Here is a 21,839-nt window from a genome sequence, read left to right on the forward strand (position 1 = left end):
AAATCTAGCCCGAGATTCAGATCCCCCCCATAACAGCATTTCTCAACCCTGGCACTAGTGACATTTTAGGCTAGGTGACTTTTGTTGTAGAGACCGTCCTGTACCCTGTAGGCTATTAAGCAGCATCCCTGGCCTCTGCCCACCAGACACCAGAACCACCCTGCCCTTCTAGCTGTGACCAAAAATATCTCCAGATGTTGTCAAATGTCCCCTGGGCTGGGGGGGGGGGGGCGCGAGGGGCAAAATGGCTCCCAGCAGAGAAACGCTGCCTTACGACTAATGAGAATGCAGCATGAAAAGTGCCATAAGGGCATTAACGGGTGCAGAGAAAGAGTGACTAATTCTGTCAGAGGTGACTGATGCAGGGAACTCTCCATCACTAAGGTGATCCAGGAGTAGGATTGTGAAAGTCTAGACTTTCAACTGGCAGGGGCCTAAGGACAAGGAGGAGGACAGAAAGGAGAGTGTGAACATGAAGTTGGGCAAGAGCAGCCACACAGACGAGAAGAAGGCCGAAGGCTAAGCTTTAGAAAATATCCACAATTAGGAATTACGGGGAGGCAGGAAGAGAAGGAGCCTAGCAGGTCAGCTCAGAAGGAGAGGAGAAACGAGAAGTGTCACCAACACCAAGTATAACACTGCCGACCACCGTTCTCGAGTACAAAATTCAACAGTTAAAAAGAGGCATCCAGTACCTACGTTTCTGTAACCACAGTGGTCGAGAGGGGCGGCGGTGGCGGTGTCTCTCGCTCAGAGGAAAAGTTCTTTCCGAAACATACGTGAAAATTATGGTTTAAGAGTTCCGTTTCCGTTTTGTGGAAGATCAGCCACAGAAAATTTTACGAAGACGCCACAAAATCTTTCAAGTGTGAGCTCCCAACCTCACTGAAAATTCAATAGGAACAAGGTTTGAAAATAAGGCTGGAGATCACCCAAGGGAGAATCGGCAAGTAGCAAATGAAGACAGGTCAGTGACGCTGAGCCCTGAAAGATGAACACCGTGGTCAAGTGGCCCGATGCTCCTATGCCTGACGTCCCCGAGGAGAGGGGATGAGAAAGGAAAAATATCTGAAGAAACAGCAGCCAGAAACTTCCCAACTCAGTGAAAAACCGACTTAGGAGATCACGGAAACTCAGCAAACCTGGAGCGGGATAAAGACACAGAAAACCAAACCCGGGCATGTCCCTGCTACTGCTGAAGCCCCGAGTTAGAGAGACAATCTCAAGCCAGAAAGAAACAGCGTATTCTACGGAACGCGTAAGAATGAACAGGTCTACTGACCTCTTACCGGAAGCACCGGGGAGGAGCTGCAGCGTGGATGTGTTAAAAAAACAACTATTAACTCAGCTTCTATGATGCAGCAAAAGCCTTCTTCAAAAATGAGGATGAAGTAATGACGGTGTCATTGAACAACAACTGCGATGGCCCGTCACGGCAGAACGGTCACGATAGGACTGAATGACACAACGCAGGAGGGAACCAGGCAGACTGCAGGGGTGGGGTGGGGTGGGGTGGGGGCGCAGCACGCAGATCCAGAGAGCAGCGAGAGACGGCCTCTGGGCGGGTTGGTTTAAAAAACTATGAATACTTGTTCTTTTTACTCTTCATTTGGTTTAAAACAAAAATAAGGGCAGATTAAGTGGACCTTTGGTTACCCTGAAAGTTCAGCGTTTAACTCACAACAGATGGTGTTCAAGTCGATACTGAAATGCACACAGCAGCCAGAAACATCCAGGGCAGAGAGGTACAGAAAACATCGACAGAGCGCAGTCAGCCGTGATGGAGAGGAAGGCACTACCCTTAGTCTCCAGCTGCAAACAACCAGAAAATGGAAAAAAGGATGTGAAATGACTGTTTTCAGACATTAGGCAACAGGCAGGGCAGGACCGGCCGGACCGTCAGCCCCGGGAGAAGGGAAGCAAGCAGACCGAGCCCCATGATCCCCACCTCTTTCTCTGGACTGCAGTGCAGGCAGCTGACCCAGCCAGGGCATGACAGTCCCACTGAGTCAGGGAGACAGGAATCAAAGTCTGGGCAGGCGGAATTTGCGGGCAGAGAACCGGACGAGGAGGCGCTGTCCACGACAAGAGGGGACGGCAGTGCAGAGATCCTGAGCTTTGGACGGAGTACTAAGCTGGGCACGGCCGGGGTAAGCGGACGTGAGGCCAGGCAAAGACTGACCAAGACGCTGTGTCTTCACCAGGCAGAATGGACAGTCCTCACTAAGCCACCGGCCACCAGGGATTCCACGGAGATCCCAGCAGTAAGAGAACCAAACCAGAGATGAACACTCTCACCAAGTTTAAAAACTGGCCCCCCAATAAACATTTGAGAAGATGCTCAACATCATTAGCCATCGGGCAAATACAACCCCAAACCACAATGAGATCTCGCCTGTCGGGATGGCTAAAATAAAAAACACAAGAAACGACAGGGGTTGGTGAGGATGTGGAGACCAAGGAACCCTCGTGCACCGTTGCTAAGAATGCAAACTGGTGCAGCCACTGTGGAAATCAGTGTGGAGGGTCCCCAAAAAATGAACAACAGAGCTACCACAGGATCTGGCAATTCCGCTCCAGGTGGTTTCCTGCAAACCCCTCCTCCACCTGCCAAAAAAACCAAATACTAATTTGAAAGGATGCATTTATCCCCACACTTGCTGCAGCATGAGCTGTAAGAGCCAAGACCTGGAATCAATTCAAATGTCCATCAGTCAATGAATGAGTAAAGAAAATGTGGTGCTCGCACGCACACACACACACACACACACACACACACACACACAGGAATGCTACTCAGTTATAATGAACAAATGCCGCCATTTAAATGTGACAACGTGGATGGACCTAGAGTGAAATTCTAGAGAAATAAGTCAGAGACATAGTGAAATAAGTGAAATAAAGTGAAGTCAGAGAAAGACAAACACTCTATGATTTCACTCATATGCAGAATCTAAAAATCAAACAGAACAGAAATATACTCAGAGATACAGAGAACTGGTGGCCACCAGAGGGGAAGGGACAAGAGAAATGGGTGGAGGGGATTAAGAGGTACAAACTTCCAGTTATAAAATTAGTCAGTCACGGGAATATAGTCAATAAAATTGTAATAACTTAGTATGGTGACAGACGGTACAACTGGACCTGGTGTGATCAGTTTGTAACATGTAAAGATACTGAATCACCGTGTTGCACCCCTGAAACTGACACTGTATGTCGATTATAATAAAAAAAAAATTGGGGCCTGTATATTTAGACAAATGTTTTATAAAAACTTTGGTTTAACTGATAACTACTGCTGAGATTTTTAATGCGGGGGTTAGCTGCATTTTATCAAAATACATCCAGTTAATAATCATCCTTGTGTTGATCTTGCTAGTTCAGAAGCAGACACGTGACCACTATAATGAAAACCAACATTCACCTGCATTGGTAGTATTTCAGAAATCAGGCACGTCACGCGAAATAAATATGGCATACTTACAAAATCTTTGGTAAAACTTAGTTCTAAGAGTAGGTCTCATGTCTTTTCTTTTACGTAGGAATTTAGTTATTGGGCAATATTAACCATTACGTGTAAAAAGAAAATTGATTGAATTGTCTTTTTACCTTTTAGATACCCGAAATAGTATGAAGGAAAAAAATTACACAATTCTGTCCTTGCCCACCCCTGCCGAAAAAACAAACACAAAACACCCCTCCCCGCCGCCCCCCCCCCCCCTCCCGCGCAAAGCAATCAACCGCCCAAGGCAACAAAAACTAAACAAGCTGGTAGAATCACAAAAATCATAGTGTTAGATAAAGGCCATCATGTGGTTCTCAAATGGTGCTCTTACAAAACAGCTGGACCAGGGACGAGGGAGTTCTCCCACTAAAATTAACCAGTCCTTTTGTAACTGGCAGAAAAATGTCAAAGCTGAATTTGTCCAATTTTAAGATTTACTTCTTTGAAACCAGAGAGTACATATCGTTCTTGTTAGAAGAATTTAGGGGGTGACCGCACGAAGCTGCACTCGCAGCAAGAGGCCCAGGAAGATCCACTCTGTGGCACCGTCATCTGCAGAGGGACGCTGCCGTGGACCGTCACTCGCAGCAGGCTGTGGGAAGGGCCGCCTTCACTCCTGGGTCCGTGCAGTCACAGGGCCCCAGCACGCCCATCATGCCGTGAAAGATCGGAAGTTCAGGGACTAACTGACCTCTGTGATTGACCTGTGCTTCTAGTTGTAAAAATCCCCCCCCCGCCCCTCACCCCACACACACATACGCAGAAACACACAGCTCCGATTACGGACATAAGGATTTCTGGCACTTACCATGGGTGATTTATAGTATCTATGTAGTATATTTATGAAATCTGTAATTGTTAGCATTCCTGGAACAGAGAATCGTATGTTAAATATAAAACCATGAAAAATTTCGAACGGTAAGCAAAAATATTTACTAGAAAAGCTTCTAAAATATACTTTAAAGGTATCAAGCACGGTTTAATAATATATTACTTGGGGCTATTAACCTGTTAATTATCTACAACAAACCAAGACAAACGTAGCTGAAAATAGACCGGATGGCGAGTACAATGGAAGCAACCACGGTGTTGGGCAATTCAGTGATGGAAAACTTACTGATTAATAGAAAACATCACAAAAGACTTGCAGCTATGTAAATAACTGGAGATACTTTAAAATAAGATGAAGTATTCCGTAAGCTTTAGACGCGTGACCTTTCTGGGGGCAGGTGGATTGTTTCCTGAGAAGCATTCTATAAAGAGTGTCTAAGTGCTTATTTAGCGCCTGTTTATTGAGGGCCACGAAGTGCTTCCTACGTGCTTCGTCCTAAGACGAAGACGACAGGAAACTTTTCCTTGAGACTGAAACTGTAACCTGGGCAGGGAGGCACACGTACACTGGTAATTTCAAAACAACGTGAAGTCCACGAGGAGAGACCGTGCTCACTGTCTGCTACGAGTTACAAAATGAGAAGTGACGGATTCAGGTATCGTAAGTTACGGGACTTTTCTAACAGTACGGCGGTGATCTGGCTCGGGCGTCAGGCCTGTGTCACTTCGTCCGCACCGTCAAGAAGGTGTGTGGCAGACAAGCAGGGACCGACCGCGGGCCTGTGCACACGCGCGGAGTCAGGTGTCCGAGCACAGCGTCGCCCGCGGACCCTACCCCCGGGCTCGCAGGAGCTGGCAAAGGCACATAAGCTCCTTCGGGAGCCAAAAGGGCACTGAATCAAAAGAAACTGGATGAATAAATAAATAGGAGAAAGAAACTCAGTAGGGGTACGTAAGTGTTTTGAATTTCCCAGCAGCCCCGCCTCAGCCGGGATGTAAAAGCCGGAAAGTTCTTTAACTTGGCAGCAAGTTTTCTAGGCTGAGTTCCAAACCAGGGCCTATTACAATACCTTCGGCGTTTGGCCTTTCAGGTTGCCATTTCAGCTCTCTCCCCGGCCCGCGCTGCTTACCTACAAAACTTTGTTTCTTACTCTCCCACAGCGGCGCTGCTCGGACACCATTGGCTACTAAGGCAAAGAAGGCCTTTTTCACCTGGAGACAAACGGGAGAAACAGAACAGACTTTCAAGTCCACGTGTCAGGGAGAAAAATACCTTCAACTAAAATAGCCGACCAGATCTTACCAGTTATCTTCGATGTCAACTTCTGTAAGTTGGACAGGCCCAAAAGAGCTGAGTTTGTTACCACCAGCAAAAATACAGAAGCCTACAGGGACTGGAGATCTTTTAAATGGAAACAATGCAAGTAACTTCAAAAATGTTCTTTGTTCATTGTATCTAAAGACTTTGGCATACACAGAGACTTTATATGATTTAAACCATATAAAAGAATTAAATTTCAGTGCAATTTCTCCTTGATGTGGTTGTCCGTTCATCTGAAAACGCTGAAGTGACACCAAATGACTTGAAACGAAAATCTGTTTTTTCCTATGTTCAATAACAAAGCAAACAAGTGTACTTTCTCATTTCCTGGAAGCTGAGAAAGAAAAGGTATGAAACACGTAATACACACGTACTTTCATTGTGGTCCCGGGACCATAATAACATTCAGCATAAACATTCAGCGTGTGCCTGTCACAGGCTGGGCCCCGTTCGGGCAGTGCTCACATCTGGCATCTCTGTGAATCACCCCGACAGGCCCCCTCTGGGATCCCAAGCCAGGTCCAGGCACCAGAGCGGATGGTTCGTTAAAAGCCAAAAGCTCAGGGGCGCCTGGGTGGCTCAGTCGGTTAAGCGTCTGACTTCGGCTCAGGGTCACGATCTCGCGGGTTCGTGGGTTCGAGCCCCGCGTCGGGCTCTGTGCTGACGGCTCGGAGCCTGGAGCCTGCTTCGGATTCTGTGTCTCCCTCTCTCTCTGCCCTGCCCCCGCTCATGCTCTGTCTCCCTCTCTCAAAATAATAAATAAATGTTAAAAAAAAAAAAAAAAAAGCCAAAAGCTCAGTGCTGAAGAGGACTCTCTAAATACGGACGGCAGATAAACACAGGGAAGACGGCTCACCTTTATTAATAACCAAAGGAATGAAGATGAAGGCAAATTTAAAGTATTATTTAGAGCTGCTAAAAAGGCTAATATTTTTCAGTGATAGCACCTAAAGCAAGTGCTGCTGTAAAACCGCGTGTGGCTCCATAAATTGTGTTTCTGAGCTTCGGTTTGTATGACGAATTGTGAAAATATTCATACGGTTTGTGCACTAGCTTTTTCTGCTGAAGTATGGCGTCATCCTAGATTTTAGGAGTAGGAGTCAAAGACGTCCAATGTCGCATTATTTCTAATTATTGGCATTGGAAAAGAAATCTGCCCCCGACGAAAGAGAACACATTAAATGCTGGCATACCGAGATGAGAAAAAAAGCATCAAATAGAAAAATTAGGAAGACTCGAAGTAGAAAAAAGAAAAAAGGTTTATGGCAGTGTGAAACATAGACTATTAAATTTTATGCTATAATTATACACAATATGTGTTTAAATGGAAAAGATCAAAGAGAAATAAGCAGAAAATCAGACTGTATTAAGGAGCGGGGACAGTGACCCTGCGTTTCTTTAAAAAAAATTTTAATGTGGCATAGTTTTCTTTTAAACTAAGGAAGAAAAAAGTTCTTCCCCCCACCCACTGTATTCCAAACCCGTTAGCTTAACAGTAAAAAGAAAGGAGAGAATTATAGGAATCCAGGGCTTTCTATCAGACTAGGGTTAACAATTCAACACCTGCTTATGCCTTTATTGTGACACATTCTGCCTCTGTTTGGCACGACTTCTGTGGACGCTTGGTTCACTTACATGAGTACGGGGACGGCTGGCGGGTGAGGGAATCTCATTCATTATTTTCTATGCTTCTCTAGCCCCGTCCCGGACTGTGTCCGACGATCTACAAGATCATCAGAGGGCAGGGAAGAGGACGTGGAGGTCCCGAGGGCCAATCAGATGACATGGGAGAGCATCGGCAACTAAGTGGCATCCGTAAACTGCCCAAATATTTTTTGAACCACAGCTTGTATCAAGAATCCCAAAGACGTTCATACCGCTCGTGCAACTACATGGCCCCCAGGGGCGGTGTGCCAATGTGTATGGTCTGCTAGCTCTATCTGGATGACGCTCTGGGGATCCCGGATGGCGGTCCTAGAAAATACCGCCAAAGAATATGGGGGAGAAGTCACAGATAAACCGATTTTAAAACACATTAAATTATCAGCTCAGCTTGCTTTTCTAAACGGTGCCGAGTCCGCATCGCAGGGCTCAATCTCATGAACCGTGAGATCATGACCAGAGCCGAGATCCCGGGTCGGAACTCGACCGACTGAGCCCCCGAGGCACCCCAAGAAAACCAATTTTAAAATCATTCATCAACATCATTCATGAAACCCTAAGTGGCCATATCTGTTGAAGACCCATTCCAGAAGGTTCTGAGTTTGGCCATGATGAAACAACTACACAAGCCAGACAAAATACACAAATCTCTGTTTGAAAGCACCGGTGTGCAGCACGCAGGTGAGATTCAAGAAGCCCCAATTCCCGAGAGAAAGGCGGCATGTGACGTGAGCTCCACAGTCATTCTGGAGGTTTTCTGTGGATGTTTTCCAAATCCTTTTCAAATAGGTGCATCTCAACAGAAAGCTGGATACTATTAAAAAGAATCGAATAAACCCCAGGCAGGTTAAACACACACAAAACCACACCTAAGCGCATGTCACAGACAAGATGCTAAGAACCAAAGGCCAAGAGAAAATCAGCTGGAGGAAAAAGACACACAACTGCTTTCGAAGAGGCTACAAGCCGCCAACAGCCATTTTTCTCTCAAATGTGATGACTCTTCCTTCAGAAACACAACATCTCACTTCCCTGACTAATCTGCTACCTAAAAGCTCTTACTCAGCCCTATAACTGCTATGAGGTTGCCATAGGCGTCTAAAGGCCAGCACCCGACTCCGCATGTGGCCAATCCACCGGTGGGGGCACACAGGCCGTGACACGGAAGTCAGGCACTGATAAGGCGTGCGGACTTCAGTGAACACTGGGGCTGGAGGTCAGTGGCAAGGTAGACTGTGAGAAGAACCCCCAGGGAGGCAGCAGTCCCACGGCAAACAGGAAGTTAAGAATTTAATGTGAAAAGTATCATCACTTCTGCAAGAGGAGGCAGAACCATCGAAAGATAAGGAAAATGCTTACATAAAGTACCTCCTAGCCCCCTTTCTTTTCAACGGGTGAAATCGCCAGGCCAACTAGAGTCCCACTTGGGTTGCTCGGGCCCTTGACCCTCTCTGAACCTCGGCGTTCGCAGGTACACGATGAGGTTAACAGGTGATGTCTTCCTCACCGGACTAACCGGGCTCGTAGGTGAGGATATTCGGCATGGGGTCAGCACCGAGAACCAAACAGAATAAATGCTTTAATTTCCCACCCTAGAGGGGTCCGACCAGAAGGAGAGAAACAGCCACTGTTTTAATCCCACCCACAGGCACTGCTGACATGTCCCTACATCGCGGAGGAGTCCCAGCCTCCGAAGACCCGGGACAACACCGTGAGGTGGATGAGACACCCTTGCGCTCGCACGGGCCGTGTCACAAGGCCCCAGAAGGGCAGGCCTGCCTATGGCTCCTGTGGTCTGGCCGGACCTCCTTCTGAACCTTGGCTTTCTCAACACCATGTGTGTGCAGCTGAAGAGCAATTTAAAACTAGACTTAGAAAATTCTTCACGATTACAGACGGCACAGAGTGTTACCAGTTAACCGGTAAACAGGACAAAAGGAAGACTGGTGCAGTCTGGCTCCAATTTGCAGGAAAAAAACTCTTGGGGGATCTTGAGTACCTCGGAAAATTTCTTTTCAACTGAAATGCAATTTGCTCAAAGTGTTGTCCGTTTAAAAATGTACTTAAAAAAAATTTTTTTTTTAATGTTTATTTTTTGAGAGAGAGAGAGAGACAGAGCATGAGCCGGGCAGGGGCAGAGAGAGAGAGAGGGAGACACAGAATCCGAAGCAGGCTCCAGGCTCCGAGCCGTCAGCACAGAGCCCGATGCGGGGTTCGAACCCACAAACCGCAAGATCATGACTTGAACCGAAGTCGGACGCTCAACTGACTGAGCCACCCAGGTGGCCCCTAAAATGTACTTTTAATAGGATTTTCAAACAACCAAATGTTGATCATTAGATACGATGGAACATAAAATTTTAATAAACGGTTTCTTAAAATAGTAACAAGCCCCAAGAGAGCGGGGCCGTCTCATGCCAACTAGCACATCTGAGTTCCCTAAAATGGGAATCTGGTTCCTCTGACGCGTCACTGTTCTCTGTACGGTTTTACCCCGATTTTCAGTAATGAAGTAGATGGTGGGGCTTTCAAAATTAACGCCGATGAACAGCTAGAGCTCTTTAGAACCGTCCAATCTGGTTCTGTACTACATTTTTGCATCAGGACTTGCCCAGTGGATTTACACTACCTGGAGGCAGCTCTCCGGTCTGACAGCTGTCCCCTGCGTAGGAGGCGTCCAGCCTTTCTCAGGTGAGGTGTCCAAGCCCTTCTGCAGCCCAGCCCCAGCCCACAAACTGAACTTTTTGTTTTTTGCTTCTGCGTCACAGTGTCCCGTCTGCTTCAAAGGAACTTCCCTTCAACTCTACCTGTTAAAACCCAGTTGACCTTGGACTTCTAACTCCACAGCAAAACCTACCCGGGTCACTCCCATCAGAGTAGTGCTCCCTTCTCTCTGCTGCCACGGCACCTAATTCCTACCCTTTCTGTGATTTCCAGGGTTTCCCTTGTGTCTCCTTCAGCTTAAAAATGGCAGAGTAAAATCATTCCTGACAATTGTTCCTCCTGGAAGGTCACCCCCAGACTATAGGGAATATAAGCTGGAAAAGGGATGAGCCAGGAGGCCTGCGGGTGGAAAGTGGGGGGGGGGGGGGGAGGTTAACGAGTAACCAAGAGGAAGGGCTGAGCCCGGTGGGAGAGAAGCTGAGCGGCCTCTCCCTGTTCCCGGAAGACCCAGGACCGGAGGCCCTGGCGGGGTGGGCACAGAGCCAGAAACAAACAGGACGGCTGTTTCCGATCAGGTAATAACCACAGCCACCTGCCGTCGTTGACAAAGGGCCATTTTCTGGAGAAACTGCTCCACAAATGCAACAAACAGACGAGAACGTTCCGGGATGAACAAGATCAGTGGAACCCACCAAGAAGCCCACTTGTGAACACAACGTATCCACTCAATTCTTGGCGCTCGTTCTTCATTATGAACAGCCAGCCAGACTCACCGGCCACTTGACAAAGCTGGACGAGTCCTAGTTTTATCTACGTCTTACCCGAAGGGCCGAGAAAACAAGACTCCCAAAAAGCAGAACAAAAAGGCCGAGAGAGAGACAGGATAAGAATATTAAAGGACCAACTCAGGGGGCCCAAGACTCGCTGGTCGAAGTTCCAGGGAAAGGAAACAGGAAGGAAATTACCGAGGCCACGCTACACGGAATACAGACCTGAGGGACGCGAACGCCGGGTTCCAAAGGCACGCCGTCCGCCCGGCTCAGTGAAGAGAATCACCACAACGAGGCACATCAGGATGAAATTTTGGGAGTTCAAAGTAGAAAGAGAAAACCCCAAAAGTGTCACAGGGGAAAAAAGCCACGTATAAAAGGTAGAGAAAAATGTAAAGAAATCACAACAGATTTCTAATATGGTCAGAGGCAGGGGAATAATGCCTTCAAAATTCTAAATAAAAATTATTTTCATTATGGAATTCTATACCCAGCTGTCTGTAAAGTGAGCGTGGGAAACACAGATATTTAAAATTTCGTGTAAGGATCTCCCGTGCACGCTTCAACGGCAAGTGTCCCGCACTGAACGTGTCCCCACAGAACTCACAGGTTGGAGCCCTCACTCCCAATACGGATAGTACGTGGAGGAAGGGCCTTTAGGAGGTGATCGGGTTTGGGGCTGGGGACCCCCTGATGGGATTAGTGGCAGAGATGTGCGCTGTGAGGACACAGTGAGAAGGCAGCCATCTGCAAGCCAGGAAGAGAGCCCTCACTGTGCAGGTGAAGCGACCATCGCCTCGATCTTGGCCTTACAGCCTCCCTAACTGTGAGAAGTGAATTCTTGCTGTTCAAGCTCCCAGGCTGTGCTGGGTCTGTGCAGCCCGAGTGGGCGAAGACAGAAGCTCCTGAAAAAATGTACTCCACCCTCCGGCCGCCCCCCCCAAAAGAGGGAACAGATCAAGGAAGCAGAAAGCACATGTTCAGTAGACAGGTGTTACAAGAAGCGAAGGCTCAGGAGACAGCAACGAGCAGGCCGGCAGTGACAGCCAGAGCAGGAAGACAAAGGACCCAGAAGGAGTGGCTCCAAACGGAGCTGCAAACACGTCCGACAGGTCTGACCACACGGAAAATTCCGTCAAGAAGTCAGAGGTGTGAAAAGATGTACGTGGTCAAAGTAAAACACAGGAGAGTTCTAGACTCCAGGAAGAACACCGAATTGTACCGAAAAAGGAAACGTTAACTACAGTTTGCACTGGGCTCAGCAGTGAATAGAATGGACAGAGAATAATGCCAGCACGCCGGGAAGGATTTCACCGGCACCTGACAGCCAGACACACTGGGAGGATGGGGGCAGGAAGGAGGCAACACAGGCAGCAGGAACACAGGGCCGCCAGACCCGGAAGTAAAACACGGCTGAAGTTACTGGACTGAGGTGTCACGGCAATCAAGTCTAGATTTCACAGCCGAACTGGTTGTTTCCGGGCAGTGTGACAAGGGCGTAAGGAACAGGGACAGAGGCTGCTGTTTTCTATCGTAAGTTTTTGTACTGCTCACTTTGAAAACCCATACGTTGGTCCCCAGTGCACTGCCTACGGGCGTCAGCATGGGCCCCGCCAGGTAGTGTAAGCCTTGGGGGCAGGGCCGTGGCAGGTTCACCCTCTCCTCCCCCCGGTTTGAGCAACGTGCTTTGCCCCCACTTTTATTCTTTTCGGGAATACGGATGCTAGAATTTCCTTTGTCCTGGATGCCATCTACTTATTCACTGGTCCTAAGAATTATTTGGCTTGTTGAGAAATCTTTCTGTATTTTATGATTAGCTCTCCCACCTGGGCTCAAGTCCTCTGTAAGTTAGACGACGTCATCAACGAAGTCAGCAGTCAAGTCGCCGTCCCAAATGTTGATGGGCTTAGGGTAAAAGAATCCTATGTTTCTTAGCCTGGGTTCCCCAGAAAGCAGAGCCTGGCCTGCGGTCATTTATCTGGGAATTGTGACCCCAGGAGCAGGTGTGGAGGATGCGGCTGAAACGGGCTGGCAGGGTATGTCGACGGGTGGCTGAGGTGGCCGCCAGGAAGGGCAGACTGACTCCTCCGTTCCACGGAGTCCCAGTGGGATCTTCTGAGGACTGCCCGCCCTGAGGGTGCAAGGTGGAGGCGGTTACCCACTGGCTTCTATCCTCTGCTGAGAAAGCAGGCCGGGGGGGGGGGGGTCACCCCCACCCCGAGGGACCTGCCTGAGGTGAGGCGGGGCTGGAGTCACAGGCGGCGTAAGAGGATTTTAAAACGATGCACAAGAGGCAGCCAACGCGACTGGAAACCGTGCTCCAGGCTGAGTGTTAACGAGCGAACGTTCTCCGGAGGTCCACGGCGAGCCATCAAATTGCGCACCGAGCTGACAGACCGCACTGTGCGTCCTGTCCACCGGGACACCGTGCCAGGCTCCGTCAGCTGTCTGGCTGAAGCCGGGATTTGCCTGTCCTGGCTTGACCACCCCGATGGAACAGTCCAAGAAGGAAATGGGGCTCAATCTGCGGCCTCTTTGGTCAATTCATGATAGGTTCCTAGCGATCACTATTCTTTTACTTTTATGAATAACTCATTCACACGTCTTACCTGGGATTGGGGCCACGCGCCCTACCCACAGGCTTTTTTTATGTTTTGAGTTTTGAGGAATCTCGTTTTCTTTCATCTCCAGCCTGGGGCACGGACAGACCACTTTCCACAATTCCTCCGAGGTCACCGACAGCCTGGCAATCTGCTTTCTACGCCCCTTATCACACTAGAACGTGATTCATCTGGATCAGAAAGCAAACTGGTTGAGCGCGGAGACTACCCTTCATAATCTCCACACCCATCTCAGGGTTCAACTTCCTCCAATCACCATTTATTGCACTCTTCCCATTTTGAAGATCATTGTCCTTGACGTGGAAGAAGTTCAAAAGGAGCGGGAGACTTTTACTTCCTGTTTCTTGGCACCTGCAGCGTGAATCCCGAGCAACAGGCCGGCCTTCTCTTTCCTTCTGTCTTTTGACACGAGCAAGCCCTGTCCCCTCTGCACTTACGGATCTCAGTTCTGGTCCCCAGTTCACACGACCCTGGGTGGCCCCTCCTCGTCACGCCCTTCCCTGAGCTTGCTTTTGATGAAACGCGCTTCGTTCTTTATTTTCTGCGTGTTCTACAAACGTGTGCTTGGCAAACACTTATTTGGATGCCTGCCGTTCGCTCTCACGTTGGCATTGCTAAAAATTATACTGACTGAAATAGTTTGAGCAAGAAAGTAAAGTGGTGATGGATCATAATTGAACGGAACACCTGTATTTACAAATCTCTGCTGACATACAGGACTGAATAAAGAAATGGGATATTAATACATTACTTGTATCAATCAGCTTACTACGTAAGCTAACTCGGGCAGTTCCTGTGCCCCCAAGGAAGCGGAACACAGCTCCTCACCCCGTACGCGTGGGCTGTGCCCAGTGGCTTCCTCCTCAGAGGCTCAGCGGGGAAGTGGGGAAGCCTGACGAAGACGACCTGGGCCAGGTGACCGATGTGAAGGTCAACGGTGGTAAGACGTGCTGACAGTACGCACCCTTGATACGACGGGGTAACAACGGCACCGAACCTCTGTGGTCTTCCTTCCTGAGCTCGTGACCCCAGTCTGACCATGAGAAGAACGCGAGGTCGGGGCCGACAGCAGGGTACCCTACAGAATGATCTGCCCAGCACTCCTCAAAACCGTTAAGGCCACAGAAGCAAAGGAAGTCCGGAAAAACTGCCACGGCCGAGGGGAGCCTAAGGAGAAACGATGACCAAATCTCCCAGAACCACCTCGGTGGGATCTTCGGACAGAAAAATGACGTCAGGCCAAAAGTCCGGTGATAATTACGTGCCGGCTCGTGAACCGTGACGAGCGTGTGCCACGTGGAGGGAAGATGGCAGAAACGCGGGGGCCTGGGGACGGGGTGTCTGGGAGCTCCACGCTCACTCCTCAGCTATTCCATGAATCCAAAACTCCAAAAAAACAAGTCTATTAAGAATGGTTATGTTTGTAGAGTGTTGCTAAAAAAAGAAATTACGTAGGGAAGGCCTACCTAATTCTTAATGCCCCCCCCCGCCCCACTCTTGGGTGGCTGTCCCAGATGTGGCGTCTTGGGGAACCTGTCGCTGCTGCCTGGACGCATACTCTCTCTCCACGGCAACTTGCGGGGACCCCCGGAAGCAGCGTGCTAGCATCCGGCACAGGGCGCCTGGACCACGTGCCTCCGGGCTACGTCGCCCTCTTGCTCTCCGCCTTAAAGCTTCTGCACAGAGGCTCGTCACCTCGACATTCCACCTGCCACCTCCAGGTCCACGACCTTGACGACACTGCGCCGACAGGATCTGACGGGCAGAAGGCGGCAACACTTCAGACGCCTCGGTGACGCGGAAGGAAACGAGACGGGGAGTTTTCGGGGGGTGGGGGGGAGGCCGGAGCATCAGCCACAGCTCCTCCCGGTGGAATTCAAGGGGCTGCCCGGCACGCGCCCTGCCAGCCGCACACGGCTGGGGAGGTTTCTGGAAGCAACGCGCATGTGTGAGTGGCTAACTCTGACACACTGGCTGAGTCGCCCATAGAAGCTGTCTTCCGGTGACCGGAGCAAGTCCAGGCTCCTCGTGCACACGGGCCCGTCACCGGCAAAGTCAACACCAGGGATCCTGCCCGAAGCCCCGTCAGGTGTCGCAGGAGAGCCACAGGGCACCCGCCCAGGGTGTGGAAGAGCAGCCGCGAAAACCCACCCCCTCTCCTGCGGCCAGTCGCTTTCCTGCTGAGAAACCGCCCCCGGCTTGCCGCTCGGCCCCGGTGGAGACGGAACGAGGACCCGCGATGCCCAGCGACCGTGCCGCCCGAGCTCCCGTGACCGGGTGTCATCTGACCGTCCAGCCACGCTGCCGAGCGTGCGCCACGGCCACCGGCCGGCAAGTGAACACGGCGTGTCGGGGATGGAGCCTGCGTGCCTCCCCTTCCTCGGTCCACACCCGCGGTCTGGCGGCGCTCCCGAGGAGGGAAGAACCGGCTCGCTTTCCGGATGCGCCCCGCGGCAGGCTGGCCCCAGCTGGGGGCACAGCGGTGGCAGGGACCGCTCCACCCGGGGCAGCCCCGGGACAGCGGGGACCGCCGGGCCCGAGCGGGCAGAGCTGCGGGCTGTCGTTGTGGTCTCCACTGTGCCAGGACGGCGACGCCCGGATGCGGGTCCCCCGTTCGCGCTAGCTCGAAGTGGGGATTCTGCAGAACCCGACCACGGGAACCCGAGCTGGCTTCTGAGACCGACGGTGGGGGCTGAACCCGCGTCCCAGACTGTTCTTTCCCCTCCCCTGGGGGCAGCCTTTCATTCATCTGAACCTTCTCCATGTGTCCGTTCTGTCTCCCACGCCTGCCTGCGCCTAGGGGTTACGACTCTGGTACTGTGTACCCTCAGAATAACATGGTCATGATACATGTATGATTCTGCAACTTGCTTTTTTTTTTAGTTAAAAATATATTCTTTTTTTGAAAGTTTATTTACTTATTTTGAGAGGGAGGAGAGAGACAGGTGGGTGGGAGGGCGGAGGGAGGGAGAGAGGTGGGAGGGGGAGGGGGGAGAGGGGGAGGGGGGAGAGGGGGAGGGGGGAGAGGGAGGGAGGGAGAGAGAGAGAGAATATGAATCCTAAGCAGGCTCCACACCATCAGCACAGAGCCCCGTGCCAGGCTCAAACTCACGAACTGGGAAATCGGGACCTGAGCCAAAACCAAGACTCAGACACTTTGACTTTTTCCATTCTTCTTACTGGCTACATGGTGTTCTATGATACGCCCATCCCAGGATTTACTGAACCCCCCTCAGTGAGGAGACGTGGTTGTTTCTGGCACTCTCTCTTCTGGCCATCTCTCCACTATGTGCCCTGCTCCCGAGATGGATCGACGACTACCACTGCCATCTGTGTCTACAAAATACTCTGCTCCGACCCTTCAAGTGCTTAACTTTGCTCTCCCCGTGACAGCCCCCCCCCTTCCCCTGGTGACAAATTTTAGCTCCTTCAAAGCCGAGGGCCTCACAGGATTCGTGCCTTCCAGGGGATGATGCACACAGCTTCTATTAATTAGGAAGGTGATATCACTGGATCAGTGACCTCTGACAACCCACAAAACATCCCGTTTTTCAAGTATCGCTCACTCGGCTCAATTTTAAATTCAGGAGAAAGTCAACTCCTTGACAAGGGAAAAGCCGAGCAGGAGGGAAAGCAGATGCAGGTCTTATCAGCCATCACTTACTTTTCTGTTGGTGGAAAACCCAGGGTCAGGGATGGGGTTCTTGGAAAAGTAACACGCCTTTTGGGGAGTGGGAACACGGGGGAGGTGGGGTGATCTAGCAGCGGTTTATTTTGGGAACTGAGAATTCCCAGCTGTGTTCCTACGGAAATGTGCAGTTACAGCAGCAGAGACTGAGTTTCCTGAAGTTACTGTCTGCCGGGCTCCCTGGATGGTAGCGTAGCGGACGCCTCCCTGTCCTCGCCGTGTCAAAGAATCAGAGGGTCTTAGGGTTCAGAAGCAACCTTGAAGGTTACCTGGTCTGAAGCGAATACAGCTAAGTCACAGGATAGAAGATCAGGTTACAGAAATCAGCTGTAGTTCTAGATGATGACAAAAACACAGCTGGAAATGACATTACACAAGAACAAGCCATTTTCACGTTCCTGAGTCCTGCGAAGCCCGCACTGAATGTGGATAAAGTGGCCACAAGACACCAGGTGTCATCTGACGAGCCACAGGGACAAGTTGCTGGGAGGGACAACCAGGCGGCGGGAGGGACGAGGAGAGGCCCGGAGCGTGGGGCAGAGCCGGCCCCGTCTGGGCACGTATCTCCCGGGATGGCCCCGGACGAAGTGACAGAGGCTGGGGCACCTTCCCCCTACCTGAGCTCCGCGGGGGGGCCAGCTCACACCTTTGCCCGCGACCCGCCTGGAAGGGCTTCTGCTTTCCCGAGATCCCCCCTCCGGTCCCCTGGGAGCCCACCAATTCCTGGCTCGGTGGCTGCTTCTGGGAGCACAAGCGAACATACTCCTTTGTAAAGATTTATGCACAAATATGCACACTAGATACCTATGTGTGTATATACTTATCACATTGGATGTAATCTGATCATTACGTCGACTGTATTGTCCAGGACTTTTCACGCATGATTAGGTCATTTTGGTACAAAATTAGCTGCGACCAGCACACTTTTAATGATTGGGTTCAAAATTTTTCTACTAAAAGAGATCAACAGAGCTCTCTCTCAAGAGATGATCTACCTTAGTCCTTTTTTTCTTTTTAACCAGTATTATTTCAAATTAATTTATTGTACATTCTACTACGTAACTAAGAGAAAAGCTCGGGATATCCTGAGGGAGGCATTAATTTAATGGTTAATAGCTCAGGCTGTAACATGCGAGACAGACCCCGCCTCTTACCACCTGTGTGGACTGAGTTATTGAATTCTAGAATCTATGGATTAAACTTTCCATTTAAGCTCTTTGACTCCAGAACGACCGCCCTTATCTGGAGGAAGAGAGCGGTTTATGGCACGTTCTTTCCACGGCTGCCACGGGGACCGAGAACGCGGACGACAGCGATGTGGGGGCACGACACAGCACGTGCGGAGCGTGGGGTGTCGCTGGGCTTGTCCCCGAGGTGGAGGCGTGCCAGCCGTCCGTGCGAATGGTGCACACTTACTTGTAACGTTGTATCAAACACCACAAGCTTTGAACTGGTGGGAACGATGTCGTAACACTTGTGTGACCTCATGAAGCGCATGTAGACGCCACTCTCTGAGTCTTCTGCTGAAAAGGAAAGAAAAAAGGCAGATGTCAGTAGTGACAAAGGACTTCCTCATCAGCTGAAGAGTACGTATGAGAGACCAGACTTCATGGAAACCGTGAGCGGTCTGCCGCGTAAGAGTGAGAAGGCAAAGACGTTCACTCGTGCTGATTCTTTCTGTTCAACACTGCTGGACGCCCTCACCGGTACGGAAAGGCAAGGAGAAAACCAAAGGCGTACGGACGGCACAGGAGAAAGGAAAACTGTATCTGCAGACTGTATGACTTTTTTTTTTTACACAGAAAGTACCAAAGAATCTACAAAAAGTTCCCAGGCCTAAAAAAAAAAAAAAATGAGGTTAGCAAGGTCATGATACAGCGTTAATGAAAACAAACATGTAACTTACAAACAAATACACAATCTACATAATTGCTCAGTGGAAACATGGATCTACACAGGGAGACAAAGCGCTGAAAACAGTAACTACGTGGACATGTACGCAGATTATTTAAATCTTCGTAAATGTTAATTGACAGTTGGTGAAAGGGATGGCAGTGATTCCTGGGGGGTCACGGCACATTCGTACCGTGGGGGGTACGGCGTATTTGTACGTGAACCGCCCGCCACCACCATCCAACCGATGATGCAGAAATCTGGGCTTCCTCCTTGTCCCGCCGCCTCCTCCACCCTCACCCATTTGTCACGACTCACTGCAGAGTGTACCACAGATGTCTCCTAATCCGTCCACGTCTCTCTACCTCCACGGCTGCTGGCCTGGCTCCGACAAACGCCCTAACTTCCTGACTGGTCTCTCCGCTTTTGATCTTGTTCTCTTCAACGGCTGCCCACACCGCACCCAGAATGGATTCGGTCACGTCACCCCTCTGCTGAAGACACTTCAACGGCTTTCAGGAAAGACAAAATCCTTCAAGACCCGGCCTGAAAGACGCATCCCCTCTGGATCCCCGGCCTCGTCTGCCAAGTGCCTGCGCCCCAGTGTCCCCGCAGCTGCGAGGCCTTCTCTTAGTCCCTCCTAAATGCGACGCTCTCTCCTTCTACAGGAGCTTCAACCACCCTCTCCTCCGTCTTCAACACTCTGCCCATCTCTTCTTGGCCCCGTGAAATCCTCCCGCACTAGAGCTCAGCTCGAGGACACGACGGGGAAGTTGCGGAACCGGAATTTAGACCCGGATGCCTCTAGATTCCAAAGCTGTGATCCCAGCCGGGGTGATGGATCGCCCACCGCCCCCGCCTGCTGTGGCCTTGCTCCTAACCTGTCCTCACGGTTCAGCTCTAAGTAGAGACCTCCAAGAGACTTCTCTGACAACTTCGCTCAGCCCACGCTGATCTGTACATTTGGGGAAGATTAAAACTACCTGGGGGAAAAATTACTTTATTGTATTTAGGAATTAGCAAAATAAGTGTTCAACAGTGTGACACTGAGCAAGTTCCTCGACTGTGGAAGGAGCCCTTGGTATTCCGGTATTTCCTACTATCGTAAATGCTCAGTATATGCCGCCTGGTTTGCCAATTTCGTGACAAACCACGTGAACACCCCCAACTCTCTGTGTTCACTCCTGACCTCTCTCCCAGGTACCATACTTCGTAATTCTACCATTCCCGTCACCTCCCGGCCAGCTCCCTCCTCCAGTATCTCCCCTCCTGCGCGTGGGATAGTCCGGCGTCTTGGTCTGGCGTTCATGAGCCTCCGGTCCCCGCCTCCCGTCCCCACGTCAGCAAGTGGCTCCCTGCCAAGTTCCCTGCCGGATTTAATCTTTCTTGCTTGTCTGTTCCACTTTAACTTCAACGCCTTTCTCTACTTTTCCTTGTCCCATTTCAGCCCAGCCTCAGATGCCAAATTATCCACAAAGCAGGTGAACGTTTGAGTGTTCGCTACGGGCCAAGGATTTTTATATTGTACGCTAAGTGTTAAATCAATTACCTCCTTCAATTTATAGAACGACTCTGAGGGCAAACGCCTTAATTTCTTCGCTCTGCACACGAGCCGACGGGAGGCGAGGAGGGGCTGAGGAACTGGCCTAGAGTCAGCACCTAGAAGTAACCAAAGAGGGATCCAAATCCACGTCCGAGAGAGACTCCGACGCGTCTCGAGAGAACTCCGCAGTTTCAACTATGCACGCACGCACGTCCGACCGACGCCCGGGACGTGCTATGGTCCACACCCCGTGTCCCCGCTGAGACATAAAGATGAACAGCACAGGCGCAGTCTCTGCCCCCCATGCTCACACGCTGGTGGAGAAGGAGGGCACCCGGACAGACGCCGCGTGGCAGGAGAAACCCTGGACCGCGTGAGGTCACGCGGGCGCACAATCCCCCCGGGGCCACAAAGGCAAGGAAGTCTAACCACCTCCCCTTCTGAAGGCGTACCGACGTCCACCTGGGTTTCTCATCAGCTGTCCCTTTACAGCTCGTTCTCGGCGATCCGTGCAGCCCGAATGCTCTTCTCCTTCTGGGGCGATCCCTCCTTCGAACGACCGGGATCTTACTCATCCACTGCCTTCGTTCATTCAGCGAGTAACTACCGCGTGCGGTCTCGGTGTGGGTTCTCCCGGAGCGGGTCAGTTCGGATTTGCACGAGGCTTCTCTCATGACCTCGGTCTCGGGGTTATGTGTTTTGGGGAGAAGACCGACCGCAAGGTAAGGCGCCATCTCACCCCACCGCATCAACAGCACCTGCTGTCGACACGACTTCCCACGTGGCTCGGTAGCATCTGTCGGTTTCTCGCCGGCGGCGACTTTCTCCTCTTTCCGCGCGGCAGCCTTTGCGAGGCAGTCTGCACCCGTGGCCCACGTTCAAAGGGTCAGGCATAGTTATGGACCACCTCCTCGAGGGGAGGGCATGTACCTGAATTACTCAGAAGTCTTCTGCACGGGACTATCTACCTGTCTGTATCAGTATGGATTCCTAACGTTCATTTTATACTCTGACTTACAAACCTACACCGCACGGGGAGGGGCGAGGAAGGCCGCGGGGCGCCCACCCTCCCCGCCGGCGGATCTGTGCGTGGCTGGGGAGCAGGCTCCGCGTCCAGACGGCCTCCCGCCCCGGCTCTGACGCCCCGCGGGCGCCCCCAGGACTTCCCTGCTCACACACACGGCCTCCACGTCAGCGGGGAGTTTGCGGAGAGCTGGGCTCGCTGAGGTCTTTCTCCGTGCGTGCTGCCTCGGCCGGCGGTGGTGGTGCGACGGCGGCTCCCCTGGTCCCTGCCCCAACACACACCAGCCTCCGCGACAGGAGAGATGCATTTCCTCCGTC

General features: G+C 51.0%; 1 protein-coding gene across 9 annotated transcripts in view; it reads right to left on the reverse strand.

The window, feature by feature from the left end:
• PRKAG2 (protein kinase AMP-activated non-catalytic subunit gamma 2) overlaps window positions 1-21,839 on the reverse strand; it is a 258,209-nt gene that overhangs the window by 20,773 nt on the left and 215,597 nt on the right. For 5 of the 9 annotated variants that reach the window (XM_042927128.1, XM_042927130.1, XM_042927132.1 and 2 more), the window contains 3 exons: window positions 18,479-18,585; window positions 5,467-5,548; window positions 4,314-4,372 (listed from right to left, as the gene is read on the reverse strand). In XM_042927128.1, the coding sequence (XP_042783062.1) occupies window positions 4,314-4,372; window positions 5,467-5,548; window positions 18,479-18,585 (248 nt within the window). The remainder of the gene's footprint in view (window positions 1-4,313; window positions 4,373-5,466; window positions 5,549-18,478; window positions 18,586-21,839) is intronic. The other 4 variants (XM_042927129.1, XM_042927135.1, XM_042927136.1 and 1 more) reach the window with 2 other exon arrangements.

The sequence above is a fragment of the Panthera leo genome, chromosome A2 (assembly GCF_018350215.1).
Source record: "Panthera leo isolate Ple1 chromosome A2, P.leo_Ple1_pat1.1, whole genome shotgun sequence".
NCBI classification, from domain to species: domain Eukaryota; kingdom Metazoa; phylum Chordata; class Mammalia; order Carnivora; family Felidae; genus Panthera; species Panthera leo.